Source organism: Bactrocera latifrons, unplaced genomic scaffold (genome assembly GCF_001853355.1).
Source record: "Bactrocera latifrons isolate USDA-ARS-PBARC rearing strain unplaced genomic scaffold, ASM185335v1 scaffold_23, whole genome shotgun sequence".
NCBI lineage: Eukaryota > Metazoa > Arthropoda > Insecta > Diptera > Tephritidae > Bactrocera > Bactrocera latifrons.
In genome coordinates this window covers 695,033-716,826 of record NW_017535852.1, presented here as the reverse complement: position 1 = coordinate 716,826, position 21,794 = coordinate 695,033, and the positions used below count along the sequence as shown (strand labels likewise).

At 36.8% G+C, this 21,794-nt stretch overlaps 1 protein-coding gene across 7 annotated transcripts; it reads right to left on the bottom strand.

Moving 5' to 3' along the window:
- Positions 1–197: 197 nt before the first annotated feature.
- LOC108968762 (apolipoprotein D) lies at positions 198–19,909 on the bottom strand. 7 transcript variants are annotated; one of them, XM_018932996.1, is made up of 5 exons: positions 19,756–19,909; positions 14,424–14,909; positions 744–898; positions 595–667; positions 198–531 (listed from the first exon to the last, which is right to left on the bottom strand). In XM_018932996.1, exons 2-5 carry the CDS (start codon positions 14,577–14,579, stop codon positions 259–261), a joined length of 657 nt encoding a protein of 218 aa, XP_018788541.1. In that variant the 5' UTR covers positions 14,580–14,909; positions 19,756–19,909; the 3' UTR covers positions 198–258. The 7 variants fall into 7 exon arrangements, with proteins under 7 accessions (XP_018788541.1, XP_018788545.1, XP_018788543.1 ...); XM_018933000.1 differs by having other exon boundaries at positions 19,808–19,902; XM_018932998.1 differs by having other exon boundaries at positions 14,424–14,966; positions 19,808–19,891.
- Between the last annotated feature and the right edge of the window lie 1,885 nt (positions 19,910–21,794).

Genomic DNA, 21,794 nt, shown 5'->3' with positions numbered 1-21,794 from the left:
AATGAAGCAAGGAAAACTAAACATAAAATTGCAATGTTTTATATAAAATCAATTTTATAAAAAACAAAAAAAGTTAAATAAAATTTCTTTACATTTAAACTTTTTTTTTCAATTTCATATTTTTTACTTTAAAATAATTACCGATTTCTTCCTATAACTTATTTTGATTTTAGTATAAAATTAATTATATACACAGTTATTTATTATTTAAAGATAAGTAGTTAATTTCATTTATGTGAATTTTTATGGCAAAGTTAACTATAATGTTTGTGGGCAATTTTTATTTTTGCTCAACACTAAACGCTCCGGATCCAGCCCCAATTTCTTTAGGGCGTCGTAGATTTTCGTACGAACTTCTACGGGAAAGTCGCGATCGCGTCCGAACACCCAAATTTGATCGGAATAACCGATCGAGCCGAGACTGCCACAAGACCAAAGAATCGCAAAATTCTCATAGTCCGTGTAGAGCACCTGATATTTGCCAGAGCCAGGCAGCAGACGTGCGATAACGTCCGGGAAGCGGGTATTGAACTGTGCGAGAAGAAAAATACACCAATTTTACTGTTATTTTATTAGATTGAAACAAATTCTTACCTTAAAATCCATAATTGAAGACTTTCGATTCTCAGGCGTCGCATAGCCCAGATTCACTGACGGATTGCCGGTTCTAGTAGATAAATTATAAATAACTGTTAACTTAAAAAACATTTTTATTTATTTATTTATTTAAAAACTTAACTTACAATCTGTTTATCGTTTTGATTGCCACCTCGAGCTCAAAATTATTAAACTTGGAGAGTTTCTCCTTATGTAGTGGTTGGAATTCCAGTAGCGTGCAACCAGACGTGATTTCGGGCAGATAAAAGGAACGCTCCACTTCGTACCATTGACCAAGCACCTTAAGAGATAAGTGAAAAAAACCTTTATAGTTTGATAGAGCATTAAAAATATGGAAATAATGCTGAGGTTTTTGGTAAAGTGCTATAAAACAATCCTTATTACTTGGTGCAGACTTAAGTAGAGAGATAGACTTCTAAAATTTTTCGGAATTTGTACAGCTTTTTCTTAATAATTTTTTTTCTAAAAACCCTTCATTTCTTGCCAAGATATATTAATCATATGCTTCAATTAAATTTTTGTGAGAGTTGGCAAAACCTCTCAAAAAAATTTCCAACTAAACGCCTTTAGAAGCCTATTCACATTGATACCCATATTGTATCATGGCATTTATTTAAAAACCCCACACTGAAGTGATATTAAGTTTTTCAAGTAAGATTCCTTATAATAACGGGGGTTTCAAGCTATAAAAGATTTTTTAAATAAAACAAAAATGTATGGAATATCAATGAAATTCTTTATTCCTATGAATAAATACATTCGATGCCATTATGTATGGAACTCGATTTATTTTGAATGGCCACCACGAGCCCGCTTGCAGAAGTCCTGACGCTGAACCCAATTTTTGACGGTTCTCAAGCATAAATCGGCCGATACTGCTGCAATTTCACGTTTGATATTCGTAAGAAGTTCATCAATCGTCGCTGGCTCGTTGGCATAGACCATAGGCTTGATGTAACCCCACAGGAAGTGTGAGAAGTAGTCTAACGGCGTCAAATCGCCCGAGTAAGGCGGTGAACAAACTGGGCCATTTCGTGAGATAACACGTTCATTAAACTTTATTTTCAATAAATTGATTGTGACATTCGCTGTGTGACTTGTGGCGCCCTTCTGTTGGAACCACATATCGTTCAAGTCCATACCATCGAAATCGGGCCAAAAATATTCGGTATTCCATGAGCGGTAGCGATTCCCATTTTTCTTATTGACGAAGCCATTCAGTCAGAACTGAACCTCATCGCTGAAGATGATTTTTCAATGAAAATCCTGATCATTTTGAAGTTTTTGCTCAGCCCAGTTCACGAACATATGACGATTTTGGTGGTCAAGCGACTTCAGTTCTTGTGTCAATTTGACTTTGGAAGGATGTAGGTCAAGATCTTTTCGCAAATATTCTTGACGGGCACTTCTTTGTCCAACTGGCACAACAATATTTTGTACTGTGTTAATATCGTCTGGGTACCCTGTCATATAGGAAGAGAAGGAAATGAAAATGTTGGCTCGCATGGGACTGGAAGCGCAATTAATCTAACCTGCTCTTAATCATTTTGTTCCTTCAGGGGTTATTTAAGGATTATATCAGGTGGTGGAATACTAACAACAAGGAGGATACCACAAAATTACTTTGGCGTGGTATGGATGGTGGACAGGCCACAAAGCTCTTACTTCTAAGCAAAAAGGTTTTTAGTATTATTGTAAGGGTCATTACAGGGCAGAAACTCTTAAGATCCCACATTTTGAAATTCGGAAAAGTGGGTTCAGCGAAATGCAGAGCATGCACAGAGGATGATGAGTGTGCCCAACCTTCAGTCAGATGAGACGGGATATGTTCCATGGCTCCTGATGCTAAAACTTAAGAAACATTTGGCAGCCGGGGGCCTTGGAGAAAAATAATTTTTTTTTTTACCATACCTGAGTAGCGAGATAAGGCTTAATTTGAGCAGAATGGGCCTAAGGATTTCCTGAGTACAGCCGCCTGCGATCTAACGCTTATGCGCCTCAGCTTTCAGCCAATCAATACCATATATTTTGGGCATGTAGAAAATCTCTTAAAGAAATATATTTTTACTTCTGAATCTTCCTAAAGCCACAAACTTTTCTACTTAAAACCTTTACTTCCTTTATGTAATTTTATTCACCAAGCATTCGATTAGCCAATTCATACCAGTTGTGTAGTATTTACGAAACAGTTGTTGTACTACCGGGTATATGTGAGCGTATGTCTCTATGGATGTCTATATTGATTTAAATGTAGTATTTCAGAAATTGTCAAACATAATAATTTGTTGTCGCATTTGCCTGTTATAGGTTAGGCGTCTAAAGTTAGCAAATCTGTAACTGACAAATATGTTGACGTCAAGACCAAACACTGCATACTAATGAAATTTGTAATAAATATAGATAATACAATAATTATAATGATAATAACAACCAAAAATACGAATTCGACTGAGTGTGCAATGCGCAAGCGCAAAAATATTCGCGCATACGCATGAGGGCGAGCTTCAACGCTTGACTTACGATTCAAAGAGAAACTGGTTCCCATATTTACATACTTATATATGAATATGTATATATGTAGTATGTGTATTAATACATATGTGCTTACTAATTTATAGAAAAAAAAATGTAAACAGAAATCGCTATTAAAATTAGTTCAAAGTCATAAACGAGCTTGAGGCGACAGCAGATGATCAGCGCAGTGCAAATATTTGAAAACAATGCGGGGTGGTAGGTAAAATGATATGAGTATACATTCATTATAATGGGTGATCCAAGTAGCGGTATCAGATCACGCGTGAGTCATGTCTAAGTGTCATGTTATTTTTGTTCAGGATAGTTTGGCATTTCATGACGAAAAGCCTGAACAACGTTTACAATTCGTTCAACTTTATTACGAAATTTCAGGGTAAATAATATGCTATGCGCAAGTTATGTCGACTTCGATGCCAATATATTTATTGACGAAGCGAACGAAATTCCTCGTACTTTGCTCAATTTATGGTCCACATAATCGGCCTACTGAGCTGATTATTCGCAACATCATCACCCGTTTTGAGACACAGCCTTCATTATTGGATAATATTAAACCGAACAGATCAGAGAGTGTACACGATGACCGTGTAGAATCGATTCGGCGCCATCCGCAACAACTCGGACTGACGTATGGAACAACTTGGCGCATTTTACGTCGAGATCTTTAATTGGAAGCGATAACGCTTCTTGATAACCGACAATTTAATGCCTAAGATTGAACCTCGTTATTACGGCGACATTTGATCTCAACAAGACAGCGCCTCTTCCCAAACATCGCTTCAGTCATTGGATATATTGAAACACTTCGATAAGCAGATAATTTCATGTTTTGGGCCGGTCGATTGGCCACCAAGATCGTGTGGTATCGCACCGTTAAACTTTTTCCTGTGGGTAAATGTAAAGTCTAAAGTCTATGTGAACAATTCCGCTTCCATTTAGGCCTTGGAACAAAACATCACACGAGTTATTCGCTAGTTACCAGTCAAAATGCTCGAACGGGTTATCGAAAGTTGGATTGAAATGTTCTTTCGAATGATAATAAACATTCCCCATTTTGTTTGTGTTTTTTCTTTACAAAAAAAGAAAAAAAAAATAGGAACCTCGAACCTCGGGTAGGGTAGTAAGTATGATCGGAAGTGAGTTAAACATTTAGCAGAGAAATGAAAGAAGAGCTGCATGATACCGATCAATTTGTGATCTATTGTAGCAATTTTCCTTTTATGTGATTAACTTGGCAGTAGTCTCAATGAGTAATTCAATCATAAACATTGCAAAGGTCAAAATTTAATTCAAATATAATTTTGTTGGTTTTTAAAATAATTCAAAGTTTTCATACCAACTCAAAGGTATAAGAAATTCTTACTGGATATTGTCCAATGGACAATGCAGTAAGGCATAAAATCTTGTCGAAAGCTAGTTTTCAAAGTTGTATAGAAGAAAATGAGGTGATTCATGAGGGTACTTATGATTAAATTTATAGGACTTCTATGTACCTTAAGTGAGATTCCAGTGACCAGAAACAATTATTTTACATATGTCTCAAGCAACTCACTACATTCGGTCTTTGACCAAGTATCCTTTGGGTAACCAAAAACAAAACATGCGGTTGAAGCCGAGCTAAAGTGAGAAGGCGAATCATCCCTCACCAAGAGTGTGCGCTGGGTTTGGGACCTATCACGTAAAAAAATCCCCCATTAAAAAGTACACAACAGAAAATTTTACCTAACCTATCAATTCAAAAGATGGCGCATCCTGTTTCATATGTTTATGTGATTTGAATTTTATTTTATTAACCAATTATCTTGACATCTGTCAATCGAACTGATATGTTAAACCCCTGACACTGATTAACTGTAACCACATGTTGTCGGCTTTTCTAATTAGCTATATTTACTTAGAAAAGTAATTTCCTATTAGTTTCGAATTTTTCAAACATTTATTATGACTATAGTATTTAAATCTAAAACGTGAGCTATAAAATGAAAACAACAAATAAAAACAAAAATCTTTAACTTGAGCTGCACCGAAACTATAATACCCTGCTCAGGTGCATTTTCTACATCATAAAATATCTATCGTATATACATCTTGATTTCGATCGAACAGTTTGTATGGTAGCTATATGTTATAGTGCTCCGATCGGAACAATTTGTTCTGAAATTGGATATTTTGTCAAATAAAAAATTGATCGTTCTGTTTGTAAGGCAGCTATAGTGCATATGCTATAGTGGATCGATATCGGCGGATCTGAAAAATAAGCAGTTTCTTGGAGAGAAAAGCGCGTGTGCACAATTTCAGATCGATATCTAAAAAATTGTGGAACAAACTCGCTTATATAAGTACAAGCAGACGGACGAACGGAGATGGCTAAATCTGCTCTCATCGTCACGCTGATTATTTATGGTATATAAGTACTTTATAGGGCCTCCAACGTTTGTCTCTGTGTGTTAGAAACTTCATTGGCGACTTAATAACCACTGTTTAGGGTATAAAAAAAAAATTAAAATAACAAGCGAAGATAAGACATGAATGGGTTAATTAAGTTGTAAAATAAAAACAAATATAAATAATAAATAAATATCATGGGCAACATGTTAAAACAGCTTAAGTCGATTTACGCGATGGTAATTAATTTGGTTTCTGCAGAAAGTCTTGGAAACTCTTTTGCCTTTATTTTATCATAATTTTAAACATCCAAATTTGAGTTATAGTCTTAGATGAGTCTTCTTATCGAGTAGCTTAAATTATCATAGTTAACTGAAGTCAATAGTATATATATAAATTATTTCTATAACTGCAACTTGAAAATGTGTGACTACGCAGTTATGGAGCTGCTCATCCTTGAGCTACTGATCAACAGCACAACCGCAGTGTTTTGGCGTTCTTCTCAGTGTTACTAATTGGCTATACCTGATCATATATATTTATGTGTACGAGTATGTCTGTATGTACGTATTTATAGTCGTATACTTTATGTGATTCATTTAATATGAAATCGTCTTTGGACCTTATATATGGAAAGGAGAAAATGCTTACAAAATAAATGTACATATAATCAAGAGCATTAAAAAAAGCGATATTTTTACTGATTGTTTGCTATCGTCAAAACGAAGAGATTCAAAAAATCAAAAATTAATAAGGTGACCAAAAATGATTATTGTCGGATTTTATTTGTAAGTAAAGTATATAAATGAGGTATGTCCGTAAGAGTATAATAGTTTTGTTCACCTAACCTAACCTAAAACTAAGCGAGATAGCTTTATGGTTTTATACACATATATGTATATATGATCAGAATGACATGAGTTGAAATTCGGATGACTGTCTGTCTGCCTGTCCGTCCGTTCGTGCAAGCTTTAACTTCAGTAAAAAATTAAGATATCTTTATGAAGCTTGGTTGTGTACCAAGTGCCTTGGCGAAAAAAGTAAGTAATGAAATCGATTGATAACTCCGTCCACTTCCAAAATAACGGTACTGTTAAAAAGTACTAAAAGTGAGTTAAATTAATAAATAAATATACATGGACATACAATTTTCCACTTGAGATGGTATGAGAAGGCACTATGGTAACCAGGATAAAAATTATACGATGGGCCTGGCACAACCCACTTTTTGAAGAAATTACATATTGCGGAAGCCAACCGACCGATTTCGACTAAATTTTGTTCGAGGCATTCTTCTCACATGTCACATGTCTGGATAACTTTACATATGATTAGTGATGGTATGTGCGGTACTTCAATGAATCACAGGGAGCATTTTATTAGTATGTGGCTTATACATGGTATGTAGTATTGACAAAAAAAAAAAAAAAGGTAGAATCGGATCGACATCAGGGCAGTTTCTTGTAGTAGTGAACATTTTTTGGTTCCATCCATTTTTAGCGCCTTGGAGATCTGGTGTAACTCAAAAAGTTCCATTCTTCTTCTAAAATTTAATTTATTTGTATTGTTACAATATATATATAAACACACGATGAAATTTTTAAAGCAATTAATAAAGTAGTTTTATCTTAATCCCCAAAATCGGCTGTCACACAATGTGCGCCTCTTAACCGAATCCCTCAACCGATTTCTGATATGTCTCTGAAAATTTGTAATCGTTAGCCAGAGTTTGAGCGAAAATAATTGCTCAAAAGTTATAGATTCAGGCCCCGAATGATGCGAATCCACGAGCTAAACGGCCACGTGGTACACTTTACTAATTTGACAACACGTCCGGTATAATATTAGTTACTGTTCATTCGTGGCACTGATCTAGAAACCAATTAAAAGCGTTTTTTTTTTGGTTTCTACCTATTGGCTAGTACTTATCCGTACTTGCTGATAAAATCTGCATAAAGACACAAATTTAAAATAAAAGGTAAGTGCAATAGTTATGATAAAAACAAATGAAACTTAACTATCTTTTAATTTAATTATATTGTTTTTAACAACATTATTAAGTTAACCTGGTTGCAGCGCAATCAATTAGAGCTCACCGTTCTCAATCAAACAGCATACTCTTGCTATAACAATGTAAGTATATATTCATGAGAAAAACATAATTTCTGTAGAATCACTTTGCCTGACCTCCTTTCGTCTAATCATTTTATTGAAAACAGTCCAAAGGTTTGAGAATCAACATTAAAATATGCCCCGTCAAGAGGTCAGTAGGTATCACAACGAAAACAATGCACACATGGCTGTACATAATAAGTCTTAATGGACCTTGTAGGAAACTGGCGCGAACTTAGTATAATATATATACCATATATGGTTATTAACGGTATTCATATAAATTGTATGGCAGAGAAAACTGTACAGAAAACTGTCGCTAATGTCATTCGGACACCTTTATTATTCGTTTGTATATTGCAGTTAGAAGACTACAGGAATCGAGGAAGGGGATACAGAGTAGCACTGTATTTCCAGGTTAATATAATATGTTAAGGTCGATGCTAACAAGGAGATCTAACTTGAACAGCTGAGAATGCTAAAACTCTTATATAAAATATTATAATAACCCCACGAATCAACAAAGGGATTGCAACTAACTACAATTTTGCTAAGACCGCGAGTGCCAGTTTCGGCTTGTCTCCTGGTTCGCCGAAGGTAAGATTACCAATATTTTTCAACCTGAGTCTTGCAAAGATGAGGCAATGGAAAAGAAAGTGCCTGAATGTTTTTACCTCATTTTTTTCTATACAACTTTGACAGCTTACGTTCGGCAAGACAGGTAGTTTAGTAGATCTCCAGCGATCTGCTCCAGGCCAAAGGCTTTGAGAGCACAGTTAGTGAGCTCAGCGCTAGTATTGCCGATTTGGGGTCGAAGAGAGTCTACTGTCACCTTAATAGCAACCACTTCTGCCTGAAAAACACTACAGTGTTATAGTAGCCTAAAGCTAAGGCTGACGGAAACCTCCAACCCTCCCTTATAACTTAGATCCATTCGTTAAAAAAGCTCACTTTGCCTCCTCCCCAACATACATATCCCTCTTCGGTAAATGAGCAGAGAAAATGGCGCCTCGAGTAGCCTTATCGATCTAAGATTTCAGGAATGTAGTTGCAGAGAAGAGAATTTTGGTGTATCCTTGTACGGACTATTTCACATATCCCGCTTAACTGCGGCTTTAAACGATCTTCGCAGCACTGCACCTGCCAGGTGCTTTAAAATAATTTAAGTAATGTTGTTGCTAATCCGCAGTGCGCTTTGGACATGTTTACGCTCCTTAGCAAGTGTAGTTCCTACGAGCGCTCTCGACCATTCAAATGCATCATAAACATTATTAACGATTACTGATTCCTAGAGCCGAAACGCCAACTTTGAAAAGAGTCTCAGCTTTTCCCTATATCTCCTATACATCAGTATTAGATAGCTGATGACTTCCTTAGTCTCTCTCTTCAATATTTGGGGTCTAAAAAAGCTAACTACAAGCATACACTTATTTCGCCTTATCAACAGGTTAAAGACGTTAGCCTCCGAATTAGGAATAAGGTAGATCTTGGATCTTATACTTCCTGGTAAATAGCACCACTTCAGTTTTCTTAGGTTAACGGCTTCTATTCGCTGGTAGACGGTATGTAGAAAATTTCCTTTTATCATTATAGCCTATCATCCCCTTTCAGTTAAAACCAGGATCCGAACCATTGATTTTAAGCCTCCGATTAGGTATTTATATAAGAATTTTTATTCATGATAAAAATGTTTCTGCAAATATGATTCCAGTATCTATAGATCAGGGATTCAAAACCATACTTTTAATAATTGCTTTGAGCAAAACTTTTATGATAGTTAAATCACATTTTTCATTGTAACATTTCTTTTTAGCAGTTAGAAATCGCTTTATTTCCTACAAGGCATGACTTGCAGTAATCACTCAGCATGGTTAAGTTTTTATAAGTGACTAGCACTCAATTAGTTGAAAGAAAAGCTGCATGACTACTTCATATACGACAATATGCATATATAACAAGTAAGGAAGCGCTAAGTTCGGATGTGTTCGGGCTTGTTAGAGTAACGAAAGCCATTACATGTAGTATAATATAATTTCAAATAATTTCGACCTTAAACTATTACTAAGATATCCAACATATTGACCGATTTTTACCTTTAAAGCCAACCGTAGGTTTAATAAATCTTAAATTAGGTATATGCGGACTGCGGGAATTATTGATGCAATCCAGCCTATTTTTGGCACAGGTGCACATTATTGTCACATAAAGATTCGCTCTAAGTTTCTATAATACGAGTACTATATATCACACATATTGATTGATATTTATGAGAAAAAATTTGCAATATATGCTGGAGTTTATATATTCGGTACCTAGGGATTGAACAATTTTGGTCCGATTTAAATAATTTTTGGTCGTAAGCTGGCACACATCAAAGACATTATGCGTGCAAAGTTTTATGCTGATACATTCATATCTGCTTAGTTTGTATAGTAGAAATTGAGAGAACAGCTGGAATTTAAAACGGCGTTATACCAGTGGTGGGCGTGGTTATAGTTCGCTTTCGCCCACTTTCGCACTGCAACATAGGATATGCAACATAGGAATTCAACTCGTCTCGCCATCGTAATCATTTATACAAATGGCGTTCCAAAGCAAACAATACTTTTTGAATCTAGCGCCCCATACCGGCCAACGAGCTCGACATGCTTTTGAATCGTGCAAAAAGCTGTATTGAAGCAGAAGAAGACCATAATAATATAAATTGATTTTGCCGAAAAAAAAACATTTTTTTTTATATTTAAGGCGAACAAAACAATTATACTCTATAGCAGCATGTTGCAATATTATAATAATTACTTGTAATGACTGTTCAAAGAATATTAATATCAAAGAACTTAATACAAGCTCAAAGGAAGACATGTTGATTGCATTTACATGTGGTACTTGTATGTAATTGCTTCACTTTAACTAGAGTACGAGGGTTGGTAATTAAATTATAATGCTAAGGCTGCCACATAAGAAGTACTAGGCAGCCAAATAAAGTTGCAACGATCGAAAGAGAATTTTGGGGGACCGAAAACGGAGTTTATCGAATTGACTGGCACTCGCTATTAAAGGAAGGTGTTCAGCATATCGTCTATGGATATGTGAGAACTCCGTGCAAATTTTAGCATCGAGTATTCAGTACCGAGTCCATTCGACAGCCTTCAATTCAAATCCGAAATCGAGAATCCAAACCGTAAGAAAGCGCTACAGTCAACTCAGTTATGGTCATGGGGTTATGGGGACAAATGAAAACCAAAGACCTGAAACCAACAACGGTTATTACTATATTGTAAAAGGAAATCAGTACTTTGAAATATCAATTTGTAAAAGATGATAATGCTGTTCAATCAAGAAATGGCTTTGAATAGTTCCTGTATTCACGGTGTTATTCGGATCTGGTCTCTAACGACGATTCTTCCTGTTCTCAGGCTCGATGGAATGAAATTCACCGATTATTTTGTAACAGATTTATCAATCGCACCACAGAAATGGTATCGAAATATTGGAAGATTGCTATAATCGGCCAATCGCCCTCGCTGTCAACGAACTGTCAAAGTTTGAAAGATCATTAGCTAACTGTAAATACTTAAGAAATATTTTTTTTTTTTTATTAGTTATAATCTCTGATGGGCTTTATATTGAATTACTGCTCTTCATGTTCTAACAAAGTAATCACGGTGGTATAATTTGATCAAAAGAATATGTAGAAAACATAAGTAGCTGATTTATAGTATTAATCTAATTGTAACTACTAATAAATGGAAGTAGGCTAAGGTTGTTAATAAGCAATTATAATTCTAAAAATAATTTGAAGCGATAATATGAAATAAATTACTCGCAGTACTGCTAAGATTTACAATTACAATTTCTGAGTTCAATTGTTTTGGTGTCTCAAATAACTAGTTTTTACTTTACTCTTCCATTACGTTTTACGTTTTGTCATTGTGTGTGTCAACAATACTACAAGTACAATGCGCTTATAGTATGTTAAAGAATGACTCAGCAACTTTGACATTTACAATTGGTAAGCGTGTACCGATTTTCCACTGCACAGCGACGAAAACATGTGATCATGTAATTGCAATGGTTCCAAATGACAATCGTTACCCCACAAAGAAATGTAATGAGGAATTTTTGGAAGAAATATGTAGGTATACTAACGGGTTTTCAATAAGACCGCTACAAACAATAAGAAATTACAACGGTTTCGGACATCAATGAAATTCAATATTCCTGTGAAAGTATATTCGATGCCATTATGTATAGAACTCGATTTCGTTTACATGGCCACCACGGGTACACTTGCAGAAGTTCAGACGCTAAATCTAATTTTCAACGGTTTTTAAGCATACTGCTGCAATTTTACGTTTGATATTCGTACGAAGTTCATCAATCGTCGCGGGCTTGTTGGCATAGACAACAAGCTTGATGTAGCCCCACAGGAAGTGTGAGAAATAGTCTAACGGCGTCGTGAGATAACACGTTCACCAAACTTGGTTTTCAATAAATTGATTGTGATATTCGCTGTGAGGCTTGTGGCAGCGTTCTGTTGGAACCACATTTTACCAAGTCTATATCATCCAATTCGGACTAAAAATATGATCACGGAAGAAGCACGGCCCAGTGACATCTCCGGCCCATAAACCGCACGTCACAGAGTGGACTAACGCTTGAGAACGATGTTTGATGTATGCGCTAGTGGCAGCAATATTCTCGACGCTACGGGCACTTCTCTGTCTTACTGGCATTTTTTACTGTGCCCGTAGATTCAAATTTTCCCATTAGACGCTCAATTGTTGATCTGATAGGACGATTATGAGGACCATAAATTGGCCATAGCGCTCTTAGAGTTGCGGCCACTCTACGAAATATTCCAAAATAAATCCACTATGTGGAACACCCTGTATTGGATCTGTCGAGAATTTATTAGCATTTGTTGGCGTGGAAAGTAGAAAAACAAAGCTATTAAGAAAATAGTTGCAAATTTAAAAATATGCACAAGTCAAGTCAGCTTTTTGTTTTTTTTTTTTTGTTGTTTTAGCAGCTGGCTTGGAATTTTATATAATTACCTACTTTTATAGCTATATAAAAAATGCAAAGGCAAAGGAGAGAAAATACTATTTGCATGTTAATGTGCTATGAAATGAGCATTAAGATGCGGATGTGTTGGTAGGGAACATTTGTATTGAACGAGCCTTTCTTTTTTTCTAAGCCGCAAGGAATATTTGATGAAGATGATACTTTGAGTCAGAAGCAAATGGCAGTCATGTTAAATGCTCCACAAAAAAATTTCAGACCGTTGGAAAGTTATGGTAAAGATACAAAAGAAAAATGGATTTATTTTACGAATCCTAAGCGAAAAAAGTCATGGGGAGACTACCTGCAGTATCGACTAAAAAAAAAATCGATTCGATAAGAAGGCAATGATCCGTGTTTGGTGGCATCAGAAGGGTGTAGTATGTCATGGCTTCTAAAACCTGAAATGTTCAAAAATAATCTCTACAGACAATAAATGAACAACTGGAACCAAGGATTGATCGAAAAAAGAACAGAATCGGTCAGGAGACAAGGCAAAGTAATTTTGTTGCACGACACACACGAAGTGGAATCGGTTCAGGTTACTATCAAAGTAATTGGCTGAGAGCTGCTGCCCCACTCGCCGTATTCAAAAGACTTGGCCCTTTCCGATTGTCATTTATTTTCATCGATGGGACACGCATTGCCTGAGCAGCAGTGCGACTGCTACGCAAAAGTCGGAAATTAGGTGTCTGATTGGTTTTCCTCAAAAGGCGAACATTTCTATCACTTAATGTATAAAAAGCGATGGCCAATACATTGAAGAATTTCTTCTTGGACATCTCTGTCACGTCGTTGTGGCGAATTTTGCGAAAAGATCTTGGCCTACATCTTCACAAGATCAAATTGACGCCAGAATTGAATCCACTTCACCACCAGAATCGTCATATGCTCGTGAATTGGGCTGAGCAACTACATGAAAATGATCCGAATTTTCATCGAAAAATCATCTACAGCGATGAGACTCACTTCCGGATGAATAGCTTGGTCAATAAGCAAAATATGCGTTATTGGTCAGGCGACAAACTACACACACTCCATGAGTCACCATTGCATTCCGAAAAAGTTACGGTTTAGTGCGGTTTATGGGCCGGTGGCGTAATTGGTACGTACATCTTCGGTGATGATCAGGACATGCACGTTACTATGAATGGGAATGGCTACCGCTTAATGATAACCGAATATTTTTAGACCGAATTGGATGATATGGACTTGGATTATACGTAGTTCCAAAAGGACCGCGCCACAAGTCACGCAGTGAATGTCACAATTGATTTATTGAAAACCAAGTTTGATGACCGTGTTATTTCACGAAATGGCCACTCAATTGGCCGCCTTGCTCGGGTGATTTGAAGCCGTTAGACTGTATCCAGTGGGGCTAGTGTGGTGGTCAGAACTATGTTCTATGCCAACAAGCCAGCGACAATTGATGAGCACCGTATAAATATCGAATGTGAAATTGCAGCAGTATCTGCCGATTTATGCTTCAAAAACCGTCGAAAATTGGGTTCAGCGTCTGGACTTCTGCAAGCCTGTCCGTGGTGACACAAACACCGGCTTCCATACATAATGACATCGAATTTACTTTCAAAGGAAAAAGGAATTTCCTTGATATCCTAAGGCGTTTTTGTTTTATTTAAAGCTTTTGTAGCGCTCTAATTGAAAAAACCGTAAACTGGATTTTGCTTTATAGCAATTTTTTTACTTACCCTGCTCATATTGAATTTCGGCATCGATGGATATTTCGGACACCTGCCGAAGCCATAACTCTCTGCGCCGTCAATCAGCAGCAAAAGTGTTAGCAATGCAGTGGCGCATGCGCAGCAAAATGTGTGTGCGTGTTTGTTGTTCAGCCAAATTAACATTTTTGAGTTTAAGAGGTTCTCGCAATAAATTAGAAGACGCAAAAACACAAGATAGTTTGCAGCTTATCTTTGATCTATTCTTAATATTTTTTTTTTTTTTTTGCACTTTTTATTTTATTTCACTTTATTTAATTTTTTTTCCTGCTTTACTCTGCTTTATTGCTCGCTTCTTTACTTTATTTTGTTTATTTTCTTTTTTACAAAGATAATTTTCACTCTCGCAATTATTGCCGCAATGCGCACGAAATATAACGGAACAGTCTGCGTTGATCGTCGTTAACCGTTAAGTAAATATTTGTCAGAATTTCAGACAGCTTTCACGCTTTTGAGCTATAAAGGCGTTAGCAAATTTGTGTAAATTATTTAATCTGTTATTATGTCTTTTCTCTGCTAGTTCCATTTCATATTTTTAAGCCAAAAATTTTTAAATTTAATAATTTTTATATACAATTTATAACATACACATACATATATTTACATTTTATAAAAAAATCAAGCCCTATCTTATTAAAAAACCAATCATATAAAGTAAAATCAGCTGGGTGTTCGAAAATCCTGATATTAAATAGTTATATAGGGGCTAGGTCAAGTTTTCGCCCAATTTTATTAATTTTAGGCACAAAGACATAATGTTATCAATGAAACACGCTCTTCCGTTTTCATTGACAAAACTCATATATTGGCCAATATATCCGCTAAAAAGTCACCAGGAAATTCGAAAATCTGTTCATCAGGTATATGGGCCCTAGAGGCAGTATTCGATAGATTGAACCCTTTTTTTAACGTACAGACACAACATTGTCAGAAAACGATTTTCTCTGAATTTCAGTTGTATATCTCACACATTGAATCATATTTTTGATCAAAAGTCAATATAGGTACTTGGGTTCAAATATTCAGTACCTACGGACTTGAATAGTTTTCGGTTGCATTTGGACAATTTTTATTCATAAGTTGGCATATTCGAAAATTGTTATCCGTCCAGAGTTTTATCATGTTATATTAATTGCTTCTTGATTTGTATACTGGAAAGTGAAAGAATCAAATGGAATTATATAATTATGTGCTTTATGAGAAGTAGGCGTGTTTGTGGTCCGATTTCTTCCTTTCTCGCATTGTTACGTAGCAATATCAGAAGAATGGTAGGCACTAAATTTAATCAAAAGCGGTCTGTCGGGTCACGGGATATTTAATTAACCCTAAAAGAGGGTGTTACGACTTCTACCGCATTTGGGTATAAAGCACAACCACCACGATACTCCCCGAGAGCCCAGTTCGCATGAGCAGGTTGGTGTTACCTCCAAGAGCTCCTGCTTCCCGTGGTACCAGAATTAAGTCTCCGGTAAGACCTCCTAGCCGTAACTACTACCAGTTGATATCATGAAACATAGTATTACTGCCAGTGAGTCTTGGATCTATGCTTACGATCCGCAAATAGTTGATCGATCGCCCGATTATCGTGGCGAAGCTCAGCCGAAGCCCAAAAGCACGTCAAAGCAGGTCAAAAATCAAGATTATGTTGACAGTTTACTTTGTTTATCGAAGTGTGCTGTTCTCCAACTTTGTTCCGACCGGCCAAACTGTCAAAAAGCAGTGTTGGTACCAAAGGAGATTTCTTCGAGAGGACGATTTAGATTTTTAGGAATAAACTTAAAATATTAAAATATCAACAAAGTCTTACTAGGGTTTGTTCATGGTAGTATGTACCTAAATATTAGGGTTGCCAAAAAATATATACTATTTTTTTGTTTTGGTTGGTATTGTGAATATTATATTCTTAGACACCTTTCTACTCAAGTACATACAAATTTTAAGTTAATCTTTTTTTTTTTAATAAAATGTTGCAACAATTTTTATTGTTATATTTTATTACATTCTGTTATACCCTTCTCTTTCCAAGCCAAAATATTTGGCCTCTTTAATCGAAATACATGTGTAAATATTTGTTTTTTTTTTATAACACGCCTCCTTTGTTTTTTTTTTTTTTTTTTTTTTTTTTTTTTTTTTTTTTTTTTTTTTTTTTTTTTTTTTTTTTTTTTTTTTTTTTTTTGTTGTTGTGACTCAAATGCAAATATGAAGTAGACAAGTTTTTCCGTTCATTGAATATGCGAAACGTCAAAAATCACGCAATTTTTTTGACCGCTTTCAGGTTTTGTTTTACTTGCACATTTTTACTGTTATTGCTCTTCTTTTTTTCATACAAAAATCATTGTTGTTTTTTGCAGTTTTATTACAGTATGCGTACACAAAATACTTTTCAAACGGGGTGTGGGTGTCGCGCTGTCGTCGCGGACGCTTGACTGGCCTAGTGAAATGCAAATTCAGGCCGGCAAACCGCACAAGTGCTTTGGCCACACGAAATTGGTCAACCGCTCTGACAGCGCGGCAGCACGACAGACCGCCGAACGCATCGATCGAGTCGATGGCTGGCAGGTGATTAGCCGTTATGTAACCGGCTGCAATGCAAATGTACAAAGTCGAGTGGTGGCGCTGGAAAAAATGCCGCAAAAGAAAATAGTAGGAGGCGCGTACAAGGAAAACAGAAACCATAACGGTATTACAAAAAAAAAAACCGCTGCAGGATGTGGTAGTGTCACAACAATAATTGAGACACGATTTTTGCAATGAAAGCAAAACCGCGAAACCACTTGCAGGTTACAAAGCAATAGCTCAAACCGCAACATAATAGCAACAGTAACAATAAAAAATAACAATAACAGTTTTAAATAGTTGCAGCACATGCAAAGTGGAAAATCATGAATTTCCACTCAACACGCCAATATGAAAATCGAAAAGAAAATGATGGAAAAAGCAAATTGATGTAAAACGTGTTGCAATGGCTTGCCACAACGATTGGCAGTTGCAAACAAGACGTGCCCCATGAATCATTCCACTTTTGCGATGTGCGAACAGGAAGGAAATGCTGGCGCACAATTATGACATTTCCACTGGAACATGCCGCGGTGGTCATTATCCAACTTCCTTAACTAGTGCGGATATTTCCGCCGATGTTTAAGGGAAGCAGGAGCATTTGTTGAGTTTTTGAACTCTTTTGGTCGTAACTGCACTACTTTGTTGATTAGGAAATGTAATGTTCATCCATTACTGCCGATTTTTCGTATCACACCAGTGCCAGACCATGAATTTGTTCGAATAGCTGTTACCCGCCTGAAAACCAACAAAGCGGCAAGGGCTGATGGATTACCGGCCGAGCTATCCAAATACGGAGGCGAAGAACTGACAAGGTGAAAAGAAACGTGATAGCACGGAAAGGAGCTGCCTTTATGCCGCAATATCTGAATTTGGTTTACTCGCAAAACTTATACCTGTATAACTGCGTGAAATGACGTTGAGCTACAACAAAAGCTTCGTCAGAAACGGGAAGCACCTCTTCGAGCCGTTCGATAACAAATGATGTTTCAGACAAACCGACTACCAATCGTGCGACTTTTCAATCTGTTGCTGGGGAAAATACTTCGGGATGGTATGAGGGAGCTTTATGGGAGCTGCTGTGAAAATTGGACAATAGGCGTGGCACCACCCACTTTTTGATGAAATCACATATCTCGATACCCGACTTACTGATTTCAACAAAATTTGGTACATGGCATTATTTTCATTTTCTTACGTATGTCACAGTGTAAAAATGGACAAAATCGAACAACAACCATGCCAACTGCCCATATAACACAATTTTAGATTCCAATTGTTTCGTTCAGTTTCCAGTACACAAATCAAGAATCAATTAATATAACGGTATACAACTTTGCACAAATGTCTTTAGTATGTGCCAATATGTTAGTTATGACAATGAAAGCAAGAGAGCGTGTTTTACTTCTAACAGTGTATCTTTGTGCCTAAAATAGATAAATTTGTGCGAAAATTGGCATAGCTCCTATAAAACTAATATCGGGAGTTTCGAACATCCGACTGACTTTACTCTCTATACTTGGTTTCACATATTTCCCTGGCTTTTATTCTTGCAATTTGCAAGAGTATAAAATATTCGGTTGCAGCCGAGCTTAGCGCTTCCTTACTTGTTATACCCTGAACAGGGTATATTAAGTTTGTCACGAAGTTTGTAACACAAAGAAGGAAGCGTCAGAGACTCTATAAAGTGCATATATAAATGATCTGTATGTTGAGTGAATCGATTTAGTCTGTCTGTCCGTCTGTATAAATACGAACTAATCCCTCAGTTTTTAAGATATCGTTTTGAAACTTTGCAAACATCATTTTCTCTTCAAGAAGCTGCTCGTTTGTCGGAACTGCCGATATCGGACCACTATAACATATAGCTGCCATACAAACTGAACGATCAGAATCAAGTTCTTGTATGGAAAACTTTCACATTTGACAAGATATATTCACGAAATTTGGTATAGATTATTTTCTAAGACAAAAATGTAAGCTCCGAAGAAATTGTTCAGATCGGCTCACTATAGCATATAGCTGCCATACAACCTCAACGATCGGAATCAAGTGCTTCTATGGAAAACATTCACATTTGACGTGGTATCTTCGCGAAATTTGGTATAGATTATTTTCTAAGACAAAAATGTAATCTCCGAAAAAATTGTTCAGATCGGATTATTATGCACCTGTGAAGGGTATTTAGCTTCGGTGCAAACGAAGTTAACTTTTTTTCTTTTATGTATTTATAATATTTTTAAGTTTTTAATTTTTTATTGCCTTTTGTTAATTTGTTTTTTTTTTTCAGTATTTTAGTTTCACCTTCTGCGCCAATTATTCACACTACTCACTATTATTTGAATCTTTTTTTTTTTTGTATTTAATTTTTTGCCGTTAAATGTCGGTTAAGCCGCGCACACTTAAGACTTCTCGCTTTTTCAAGAAACGCTGTTAGCACTCAACATGACAACAATAGTCTTCGAAAGAAAAGATCATAATAATGTTAAAATGTAGTGTGTATTTTGTTTGCAAAAATTGCCGTCAACAACAACAACATTCACTTTTCTTCAGCGACAACTGCGAGGAACTGCCACCGACCGGTACGCAACGCGTCAAAGTAAACTTTGATGAGACAAACTCAGCGAGCAATGTTTTCTTAGCGTCACATGTACCTGTATGTAAGCATGTATGCGTGTGTGTATGCTGGCTGTACTTTGCCAAACAGACATGCGCATACGCATAAAATTATAATAAGCAGTAGCACCTTTAAACCGTAGAAAAAATAGAAAACGTTTTTTTTTTAATATTTAATTTACACTCATTCACATATGTATGTATGTGTATGTATGTGCGCACTGAGCCACCGCGAGCGCCACAAGCAAGACAACTAACCGCTACAGCGTTCACAACAGAACTGCTAGTTAGTTGGACGCACTGGGTCGAGTGAACATTGTACGATCGCCCAGTGGCTCAGCTCGCAAGACGCTCTACAAACTCACTTCAGCGCACAAACAGACACACGTTACAAATACATATATATATTCATACTATTTGTAAGCTTGCAAGTATGTTTGTTGGCCGCTGAGGCTTGAACGTGGTGTTAATATGTATTTAGTAGCGCCAAGTGATTCTTTTGATAGATAGCACTTACTCATAAACATACACACATACACATGCACGTGTTTGTATGTATGTGAACATAATCACACACACACACACATACCTACATACAAGGCACCTTAACACTATCAATTCTATGCCTTGGCACTTTGCCACTTAATTTATGCGCATAATTGCAGCAACAACAAGCGTTACAAGCGCTACAACAACAATAATTGCATATAATTTATATTAAGTAGTTAAAATGTTTATTAAAAGTCAGTTCTCGATTTGGCTCGACGATCGTTTATTAATAGGAAGTACTTATTTGGCGTTGAAGTGCTGAAAGTGCAGTGAACTTGCGCATGCAATTAATTGTGGATTTCACACGAGTGTACGTTTTGTGCATATTGGCAAGTCTACATTTATATGTACATTTATATAGTAATTTACAGCGTTTAATTGCTTGGGTCAATTTAGTTCCAGTAGTTTTAACAATTTATTCTGGAAGTTAGGAAAATGGGTTCCAGATTCTCCCCACCAAGCTTTATTACAGCGGATTTCAGTTACAAAATATTTACGTATACACAGAGTTTGTCCGGAAAGTAATAGAACTGAATCGATCTAAAAAAAGAATTATCAAACCAATCGTTACAATACTTTAAAGACTTTCAAAATGGGCTCCTTTTACGTCGAATCAGTGCTGCCAGCGAGATTTCCAAGCATTGAAGGCGTCACGGAGGCATTCCCAGGAATAGCCTTGAGAGCAGAGGTGCATGCTGCTTGGATCCCTTCAGTCGTCTTAAAATGCTTGCCTTCATCGGCTTTTTCAGGCAAGGAAAGAAAAAAGTCTGGGGGCCACATCTAGGCTGTAGGGTGACTGCGGAAGCGTTGGGATGCCGGCCTTGGTTAGGTAGCTGTTCACAAGAAAAGCGGTGTGCGCCAGGGCGTTGTTGTGGTGTAACTTCCAATCGGCTTCGATGTCTTGTCGGACCCGATTGATCCTTCGTTTGAGTCTCTTGAGGACTTCTACGTAAAACTAGGCGGTGACAGTTTATCCAGGAGGAACAAATTCATGGTGGATGATGCCTTTGATGTTAAAAACAGACAATGATCATCGTTTTTACTTTGCATTTACTTCAGGTCTTCATCAGCGACCTCTTTCCCGTTCTCCAAAAAGGTCTGGTACCACCGAAACACGCTGCATTTTCCGCTTCCACCACTCACAGAAACACGTCTCGCGTAAATGTTTGTCATGACTCTCCAGCCGCTCGTTCGTTAGTTAGGGACGTCCTCTACCGAATCCAGTTGGTGCGCGCACGCTTCGAAGTACAGTCGGGGCGAAAGAAAATCACTACTTACTTTCCGGACAAACCCTGTATTATTGAAAATGCGGCTAATGGGTAGTAACACGTATGTTTTTTTGCTTTAGGTAGGTTAGGTTAATATGGTAGGCCAATATGCCACGCATTGACCAGTTTTGGTCCTTGCGATACTAGAGCGAGTTCAGTAACTAAGTTCAAGAGGAGTAGTCACCCTTTAGAATGCCTGCGCTTGACGCGAATTTTAACAGACTCTGCGGACTCACTATGGATACCTCCTACAGTGTATCAAACCGCGAGGTCCAAAGATGCTTACAGCGTAGTCTTACCAATGCGGGACTAGTGCACAAGAGATGCTCCATTGTTTCTCTGGTGCCCTGCT

What these genes read in the sequence shown, in the direction of transcription:
- LOC108968762 (XM_018932996.1), bottom strand. Translation starts at nt 14,579, where the DNA reads ATGTTAATTTGGCTGAACAACAAACACGCACACACATTTTGCTGCGCA. An exon ending in CGAAATTCAATATGAGCAGG is followed by an intron (nt 899 to 14,423) that starts GTAAGTAAAAAA and finishes TTATCTCTTAAG; the next exon opens with GTGCTTGGTCAATGGTACGA. An exon ending in ATCAAAACGATAAACAGATT is followed by an intron (nt 668 to 743) that starts GTAAGTTAAGTT and finishes TTTATCTACTAG; the next exon opens with AACCGGCAATCCGTCAGTGA.